The sequence below is a fragment of the Corvus brachyrhynchos genome, unplaced genomic scaffold, assembly GCF_000691975.1.
Source record: "Corvus brachyrhynchos isolate BGI_N302 unplaced genomic scaffold, ASM69197v1 scaffold116, whole genome shotgun sequence".
Lineage (NCBI taxonomy): Eukaryota > Metazoa > Chordata > Aves > Passeriformes > Corvidae > Corvus > Corvus brachyrhynchos.
The window spans coordinates 6,932,409-6,942,443 of NW_008240221.1; the positions used below are offsets into that span (position 1 = coordinate 6,932,409).

Here is a 10,035-nt window from a genome sequence, read left to right on the forward strand (position 1 = left end):
CTGGGAGGCTCCTCTGGCGGCGCTGGGAGCCGAGCACTCCGAAGTCTGGGCTCTGCACTGCCCCGCACCCCGGGGGTAGGGGGAAGGATCCGCACTGGGAGTTTCTTCCTTGCACGAAGGGGAGGGAAGGAGTCGGGGAGGGATGGGGACTTAGGGCGGAATCGCTGAAATCTTTTGTATGTGCCTTGATTTTTTTTTTTGTCTTTCGTTCTTTCTCTCCTTCCCTCTGCGTGCACTCTCCTACCCATCTCTTGTTCTCTCTCTGCCCACCCCACCCTCCTTCAGATCCGGCGATTTTTGCCCTCGCCTCGTCCTGTCATTGATGGGAAATCAACTGGATCGCATCACCCACCTGAATTACAGCGAGCTGCCGACCGGGGACCCCTCGGGGATCGAGAAGGACGAGCTGCGCGTCGGGGTGGCTTACTTCTTTTCGGATGAGGAGGAGGACCTGGACGAGCGAGGCCAGCCAGACAAGTACGGCGTGAAGAGCTCCGGCAGCCCTGGGCAGGAGACGCCCACCCACCACCTTCACCACCAGCTGGTGCTGAACGAGACCCAGTTCTCCGCTTTCCGCGGCCAGGAATGCATCTTCTCCAAGGTCAGCAGCGGCCCCCAGGCTGGGGACCTCAGCGTCTACTCGGTGTCAGCCCTGCCCACCCTCTGCAAGCCGGGGGACCTGCTGGAGCTGCTCTACCTGGGGCCGTCGGAGCACCCGCCGCCGCACTGGGCTGTGTACGTGGGCGGCGGGCAGATCATCCACCTGCACCAGGGGCAGATCCGCCAGGACAGCTTGTACGAGGCGGCCGCGGGCAACGTGGGCCGGGTGGTGAATAGCTGGTACCGCTTCCGCCCGCTGGTGGCGGAGCTGGTGGTGCAGAACGCCTGCGGGCACCTGGGCTTAAAAAGCGACGAGATCTGCTGGACTAACTCCGAGAGCTTCGCCGCCTGGTGCCGCTTCGGGAAAAGGGAGTTCAAAGCCGGGGGGGAGCTGCAGGCGGCTGCTGGCACCCAGCACCAGCAGCAGTACTATCTCAAGATCCACTTGGCAGAGAACAAGGTGCACACGGTGAGGTTCCACAGCCTGGAGGATCTAATACGTGAGAAGCGCAGGATCGATGCCAGTGGCAAACTGAGGGTGATCAAAGACCTGGCTATAGTGGATGGGAAAGAATAGGGAGGAGCGGGAGTACGTGGCTACCTTCTTTCTGCCCTACCCGGGGAGACCAGCCTGCCACAGAGTCAGGAGGCTGCACCCTCCTTTCGTGGGACGCGACTGGAAGCAGGATCCATGGCAACATTCCAAAAAAAACCAGCATTCTTTACACCCATAGCCAGTATTTTGTTTGGCTTTTAATAGCATTAATGCTGAAAGAGCGAGAGAGAGGAAGAAAAGAGGGGGGAGGTGCAGGAAGGCTGTTCTCAGAGTATGTGGACAAAGTCCTGTCAATCGATGTTGACCATTCTAGCAACATACCAATAAAATTTCAAATTGAAATTTCTTTTTTAATTTTTATTTCATGGCTTTAATCCATGATAAGTTTTAAGCATCTGGGACTGTGGATGTGGATGTAGCTAAATGAGATTCTAGCTAATATTTGCCTTGCAGCCAACCAAAAGCATCAGTCATACTTTGCTAACTGGGAGAGAAAGGGGGTGTTGGGGTGGAGGATAAATGCCTGTATGTTTTGTTTCTCCACACTGCTGCTTCAGCCTGTAGCTGCAACCCAAATTTTGTCCCAGCCAGCTCTGGGAAGCTATTTGTAAGGAAAAAATACGTTCACATTTCTGGTTGAAATCTCTCACATTTAAAATATTTGTCTTTGCTTTCTGTTTGCAGCTCTCTGCTAAATGTCATCATAATGCATTAGCTCTTTCCACCTCTTCCCTCCTCCCACCCTCCTTGCTTTTTTTTTTTTTTTTTTTTTTTTTTTTTTTTTTTTTTTTTGGAAAAAAGTTGGTGAGCAGCTGTTTTCGTAAAACTAAATTCAGTAGTTAAAAGGAAGTGGTGTATTTTGGAGAATATTATACTCAGAAATCCAGCCACTAAGATCTCATGCTTGAGCTGTGGATTTTGTACCACTGCTTCAATATTCCTTCATAACAGGTCAACAGAATCCTGCAAGAAACAATTTTGAATTCTGCATGTTGCCTCTTTGGAACAGCAATTTATTGCGTATTTACAATTCCACTTAAAGAAATAGATGTAATGTGGCCAAGTTCATCTTGCATTTCAAATTCCCAGCAACTAAAAATTCTGTTCAGTGTCAGTTTAGAAATCCACAGCAGCATTTAAAAGATGCCTTTAATGTGATGTGAGCAATGCCTTGCCTGTATTTCAGGTCCTGTTCACTCATTGCTTAATTCTAAGTTTTGAAGTGAAAGATCAGAGAATTAAATATATTTTCAAAAAATCTAAACAAGTATACTGGGGCATTTCTTTTTATTATTCTGAGCTGCATACAACTTGTAATTTTGTCTTTGCATGTTTCAGTGCTGGAAAGAAAATGCATTTGGTTTTGTTCTGTCTTCCCACATCAATGTCAGATGACAGAAGCAATGCCCCTCTTTTGTATATATGATACACTCCACCCCCATCAATGTACTGTGTCCCCACTTTTTTTTTTTTATTAAACAATGTCATAAGCAACCTTGTTGCAACAGTAATTTCATTTCTACAAAGCATTTGCCTACTGTAGCTGAAGCTGTGAGGGTGGAGTGTACTTCATTATAATGAAAGTATTAGCATAAACATCTTTAAGAAAAAATGAACAAAAACCTGCACCCCTAAAACTGCGCCTCTTCAGTGAAGGCCATCTAATTGGCTTTGTCCTTACTGATACACATGGCAAAGTTATGTGGTAATAGGCAGTGTTACTTTTATCCCTTTCCCTAAAGTACCTTGTTTAGTACAATATAGGGTAAAAATGTGAATTGTAATTACTGTTAAGTTACTGTTGAAATAGCCTCAAACCACAGCATACTTTTTAATAAATGTTTAATATCTTAGCTTTATATAGGCGGTAGTTGCTGTCTGATGTTGATAGCTTTTCCCATAACATAAACAGCATCTTCTACCTAGTGTTTGTGTATCTTATTGTACCATGTTATATGGCCTAAATTGTCTGTTAGAACTAATTTCCCTGTACCACTTGGTGGGAGCACTGTGGGGTTGCAGAAAGGCACTGGCTTTACAACAAGTCACTTACAAAACATTAAAAACCATTAGGAGAAGGAAAGGTGAGCAAAGGCAATTTATTCAAATTTTTCCATATAAAAAATATGCATTAGAGACCTGCAGTTGCAAGAGGCAGGGAAAATTAAATGAAGAGGACATAAGTACCAGAATATTTATCAATGAAGGCAAGAAAAATGAAGTAGAGTCACAGTGTTATCTTTGATTTCTGGAATGCTTTTTCTTTAAATTGCCATTAGATTAATAACATAGGATTAGACAGAGATTCCTTAGAAGAACAGAATTTTTTGTTCTCACTAGTGAGAATTTAAAACATACCAGCTTTAAACTTTTCTCTGTGCTTCCTGTATACTCTGTCACTCGAAACAGCCATTTTAACTTTGGATTTTTTTTTTTTGCAATCATTTACTAACGTGGTTCATAAGACAATTTTCCTTGTCTTACCTAGCTAGATATAGAATGATATTTTGTTGTATATAAAAGAAATTACAGGAGCTAGTGTATACTTATTTATTCAAGCTCTGTCAGACACCTTTGGTGTCACTCTGAATTTGTACAGATAAAGATCCAACAATGTAAGGCCTTAGTCCTTTCCATAAGGACTTGCGAAAATATATTGGAAATAGTAACAGATGGTATTAACATAGGATATGGTATTGCCATGACTGTGTTCAAGTAGCAGTCTCTAATTAGCAACAAGGGTACCCATACAGTTTCTTCTGTTACTTTTCTTTAGCTAGATTTCAGTGCAGAGCTACTGGCAGCAATCTGGTCCTGATTCACAGTCCATTGGAGTTAATGGCTCTTGCTGACCAGTGAACTCTGCATCAGATTGTAGGACGTGGTTAAAATTTGTGGATCTTGAGGAAGAGTGAGATTTAAGTTAACACTTCAGAGACCAGAAGGGCCACCTTTCTGAGATGGGAAACAGTGGACACAGGCAACATTGAGAAAATATGGGAAGAAAACAGATGAATTCTGAAACAAGCAGTGTTAACCTGAGTAGGGAATCTGTGAAAAAGACTGAATGAAAAGTGGATATAGAAAGCTGTCCAGTGCCTTGAAACAAGAATTGGAAGACAGGGAGCAGTCAGCTGCAAGAAAGGCAATGATATGAATGACTGACAGGTAAAAAATGTAATTGATTGTATTCATCTTTCAGGATCAGTGGCCTGGCAGAGTTAACATTTCCATTTCCAGCACTAAAGATATTGGCAAACTGTATTATATCTGTGGAATCTGTTTGCATTCTTTTGTCTAGCTACCTAGGGTAAATATTTACATCCCATTCATTGCTCTTGAAGTACTGACTTGTAATATGACAGCAATGTCAAGATACTTTGCACTCTTTCTTCTGTGTCATGTTTCAAGCTTTCTGTTAGCTGTTTGAGTAACAGTTCTGTAGAATTTCTTTGGCTTAGATATGATTCTCTTTCCAAAATGCAATCTTTTGAATTGCTTTGAGACTTAACATTTTATTAAAAACTCAGTTCATGTCCTCTTGAAACATAGAGAGCCTTTGTGGAATGTTTTCCTGTCATGACCAGAATGTTTACTGGTTATTGGCTGTGCATATTGGGAGAGGACTCTAAGGATGGGTAGCAAAATAGCCACTGTCAGATTTTGTCTCCATCTCCATCTTATGTCTCCAGAGGACTTTGTTTTCATGTTTTAGGATTCTTTTTCTCCTTTCAAGTGTTATGGTTGTATAAAATGAAAAAAAACCCAACCTAAACCAAAACCCTACTAGAATGCTTTTTATGGCAATATGCTACTGATCCATATAGTGGATTTCAGGTTAAAAGCAGGGTGCAACAAGACGTGTCCTTTGAGGTGTGATGAGAAGTGGCCCTTGGTCTGTGCTAGAATGTGCACATTCTTAATTATCTTGCCTCGTTTTACTTAAGTGTCTTTCATATTCAGGTAAGTAATGTGCAAAGCTGCCAGAGTTTATAGACCTGTTTATGCGATGTATTGAATGTCTGTAACTCCAGCCATGTTTGCTGGAGTTGAGGGAACACTGTCTCACACACAGCATCTTGTGGGATCAGGTGCCTCAGCCTGCCCAGCTTCCCACCCTCTGTCTGCAGCTGCAGAGGAAATAGTGGTCTGGGGAAGCTACTGCTAGTTTCAAGATTTAGTTATTTTCTATGAAAGATTTCTACTAGAGTAGCTTATGGACAGTATTCTGCTCATAATTTACTTGGATGTGATTAAAACATTTTATGTGTTGCTGCTTGTGATGTGAGAACACTGTGCTTTCTGCTTTATAACCCAGAAGAAAGATGGAAGTCCTAGTGCCAAAGAAATAATCCAGAAATACATAAGGAGGTATGATTGGGCTACCATGCTGAGGGAGTTTCACTGCAGAATTAGGGTCTAAAGGATAATATTACATGACTAGAGTGTGATCAAGTGCTGCTGTTAGTTTGAGTGTCAGTGTTTCCACGGCAAGTCTGGAATTTATTTGCTTATCTTTTTATTATGAAATATTTAGCTTTTCTGTTCTATGAGTTCAAATTTGATAGGTGAAATTGTCCTGTGTTCATGAATCTTGACTCAATGTTAGTTTGATCTGTCAGGGTTTTCTACAGGTTTATTGTCAAGAAAATTAATGAATACTGGGAACAGGTACTTTACTGAACTGCTAGTAAATCAAAAAGAGAGTAGTGTAGATGTTAGGTTGAAAAAAGGGAATGAACTAAGAATCTTCTGTTACGGGGCATATCCACAGATTTGTTCCAGGTTATATAGATATAATCTATACAGATATAAACTGCCTGTGCTTTATTTTTCTAAAGTGGTTGTGGCATTCTAAATTCTCTCTTTTGCAAAAGAGTATTATCTTGTCTAAATAATACAAATGTCCAGTGAGGTTCTATTTTTTAATACTGAAATTCCATTGAAGCTAACAGTTACTTTATCCATATTTGCCTATGAGAAATAAACTAGATTTTTTTTTTGTTAAAGGATTTATAATGGAGCAGCTAGGAATATGCACTTCCATTTATTAATTTTAAATATTTTGCATCAAGCACAAATGAATTTAGGTTGTTATGTCTAGAGGAATGATAGAACTTCCATTAACAGAGTCCATTCAGGTTAAGAATATGTTTTTATACTTTTTTTTTTTTCATATTTTTCTTATGGAATCTTGGGGCATTTCCGATTCTGCAGATGATGCATGCATGTAAAACTGTTTGCAGGATCAGGACTTTTAAAATAAAAGATCTCTCCCCTTCATATGGCATTAAGTTTGGGCTAAAATCATGGAGTAGGACTTAGCCAGGATCAAGACCTCAGCAACAACCTCCAATGGAATTTAATGGAAGGCTCATGTGTGTGATGTCTACCATAAGGGCCTTAATTATATTTTCTTACTTGTACATACATTAATCATCTATGCAAATTGGCATTTTCCTAGGTAAAGTGGGTTAATGCTTTTCAAACATCCCTTGGACTTTCTCGTGTGTCTGTGTGGGTACATGTGTTGGGCACAAATTAAAAACTGGAGTTTAATGCTGTAGAGCCAATATCTCCAGCTATTTGGACAGGAACTCAGGTGGAATTTGGAACCAGTGTGGGTACAGCAGAAAAGGGTAGAAGAATTTGCAGTTAAACGTCAGGCTGTTCAAGGAAGATATTCAGAGCTAAGCTTGAAATTCCATTCTTTCTCTTCTCCAATGTGCAAGAGGGTGAGTAACTGTGCACCACTCACACATAAAACCATTCACACTTGGAGATCGATGCTACTGCCTAGGCAAAATAGGGTGAGTAAAATATGCAGTGTGTCATCAGCCTTAAGAAGCAAACAACTTTTCACAGTTTAAACACTATTTGGATACAGTGTGGCATTGGTAATCCATTTGAAAAGTCCCATTTTTAAGCTGATAAACTAAACAGCATAATGTTTATAAATGGGAGACCTCAATAAGCCTTCTGGTTAATCTCTATACAGCAGAGGTAAGAGCTTGATCCCAGTTTGTGTAAATAAAAGAGTAACCCTGATTCAAGAAAATTATCAAGGGGTAGAATTTGGAAATAAATAATCCAACCCAGATTTAATTCTGATGTGACACCATCACTACTGTAGGTAAATAAATGCCAAATACCTAACAGTGTGAATAAATACAAGCTTCTGTATTGTGGCATTCTTCACAGCAGAGTATTTTACCCCACAGAAGTAATATTCCTGGTATGTTATTCAATGTGAGTAAACATACCACAATCTGGTCTTTAAACAGATCTTTTCCTCCATGTGTTCTATTGTTTCCATATGCCCTTTCAGTCAGCTGAAAGCAATATAAAAACTAAGCCTGAAAAATATACTAATTGATTGTAAATATTTAGGCAGAAATTTATATGCATATTGACATATAACTAATAGATGTACTTGTATATACATACAGATTTGCTTACCGTGTGTTATGCATACACACACACGATAAGTCTTGACTATTTTGTAAGTATTGGTAACAAATGTCAGTCATTTCAGTATGTATACTATCTATGTAACAGATGGGTACCCAAGACGTTGCTGAGAGGATTTTAGCACTGTTCAAATATTTGTTCTTTAGGATATGCCATGGTCTTCTGACATCAAGAGAAGTGAGTTAAATATGTGAAGTTTGACATATTGCTACTTACTGGAGGAAAAGTATCAAGAAACGCTACACTTTGCAATAATGAAGTACCCTTTTAGAATGAACTATGCTGCTACTGACTTGTGTATTTATAAATAAAAGAATGATCCGGTGAAGTATCCATCCATCTTTCTCTTTGGCATCTTTAAATTATATTGCCACAAGGGTTTTTTCATAATTTGAATGTGCTTCCCCTCATTGTAATATTTTGGAATCATATCACTGAAATTATTAGTGTTGTTCAGACATGCTCAACTATTGTTGTGTAGTTTTTCTATAGTAAAGAAGTGGCTGGCATTGATATTTCTTGATTTTTTTCTCATGTTATCTTTCTTTGAATTGGTAAGTTTATTTCAAAGGCTAAGTGGTGTGACTTTGAAAAGCACTTACTACTGATTTGACATGCTTCATTGAATTCATTAGTGAACTTTCACCAGAGTTATTTGGGCTGCAGCTAGGCTTACACTAACTTCTTTTAGAAACTTTGCTTAATGGATAGAGGATGAAAATCCACTCTGTCAAGACCTGTGAGTGCTTTTTGTGGACTGGATTGCTGATTTTTTAATTCTGAGACCTTGAAAAGGGACATTTCATTTCAAGAAATAGCATAGCCCTATTATTCCGTGTCCTCATCCACAGTTTTTGTTGCACCTGGTGAAAGACTATGGATGTTTTACCTATCCAAAATTCTTTGTCCTCATCAAACCACCTGTGGGTAATATGAGGCCCTTTTCCATGCATCAAGCAACATCACTAGAAATCAGTGTTACGTAGACTGTCAGAACCAACTCCTTGCCCAGAGATTTCTGTCATTTCCAGAGGCTGTGGAAGAAAGAGAATTCACTCACCTATCAAGCTGAAGCCCCTTAAAAAAAATATTTTATTGAAACAAATAAGTAAATATATTGCTACTAAAAGTAAATCCAGTGTAACAAATCATGGACCACCGTAACATTGCTGGTAATTAAAACCTTGGACAGAGCATCGGCAACACTTTCTTTAAAGAAGTTTAAATTGCATGTTCTGTTCAGTGAACAGAAGTACCTTAGATGAATGCAAGGACCTATTTATGTTTATCAGAGACTATATTGTACCACTGTTAATATGACAGAGCCTATTTTTGCTTTAGACTCAGACCTCGTTACATGATATGTCAGCCTACCTGGCAGGCTTTCTGGATTAGTATTTCCAGCCTGTTCTGACTTCATACCATTGATTCTTCAGTTAGGTGTAATCAAAGGTCATTAATAGTGAAAAGTTCACTTTAATTGACCCATTGACTCATTTTAGTTATGGCAATATAAAAGAGTGTCAGGTGCTAGACCCTACATGAAGGGTTAGTTAATATGCAGATTCATCCTGGCAGTAATACTGCCTGGGTCCCATTAGCTCTAGCTAAGGGCTGTAGAAGAGTTTCCCACTTTATCACTCAAGCTGAAGAAACAGGAAAAAAAAACTGGTAGAAAAAAAAAAAAAGGTTCTAAAAAGAAAAGTCATACTCAGCAGAAATCTTGGGCTTGTTCTTTTACATTTGTGCTTTGTATACAGATAGAAACATGCAGATAAAACTTCCACTGTGTTAGGAGCACCAATTATAGAAATGATACCCTTTAAATTTTGTCATGCTAGAAGCTTGCATACACACACTGAATAGAGAGGATAATCTTTTGCTTTTCCATTTCACAGCATGCTAGTAACTTTTCTTAATCCATAGGAACCCAAAGTTCACCGTCTGCTGATAAGGTATCCCAAGAGCAATAGAAATGTCAAATTTTTGCATACTGCAGGAGATACCAGTACTGAAAACTGATCTTCAATTTCATTCTCCTGGAAGCCTTAATCTCATACATACCTTTGAACTTTTAATGACTTTCCTAAGAATAATGTCCAAGATAACAAGAAAGGAAATAAAGTAGGAGCATAAAATGTCAGGGAAAGAATTTTTTTCATGTTCATCTGTGGACTGTCATATTTCTTTTTTCCTTGAGATAGATTCCTATTGATATTTAAGGAGCTGTTTGGTTGGCAGCCTTCATAGACTTAAAAAAAAAAATCAGGTGTGCTTTACTGAAACAAACAATGCTAAGGAAAAGGAATACTTACCTTTTCAAGTTTAAAAGAGTTGTCATATTGGCAAAAAGACTCAATTCATTTTCTTTAACTATTCCAATCCTTATATGAACTAGTTCCAGACTG

The 10,035-nt window shown here is 39.4% G+C and overlaps 1 protein-coding gene across 1 annotated transcript; it reads left to right on the plus strand.

The window, feature by feature from the left end:
• Positions 1-179: 179 nt before the first annotated feature.
• On the plus strand, positions 180-8,140 carry FAM84A (family with sequence similarity 84 member A). The gene has a single exon (XM_017745038.1). It carries the CDS (start codon positions 323-325, stop codon positions 1,175-1,177), a length of 855 nt encoding a protein of 284 aa, XP_017600527.1. The 5' UTR covers positions 180-322; the 3' UTR covers positions 1,178-8,140.
• Positions 8,141-10,035: the final 1,895 nt, after the last annotated feature.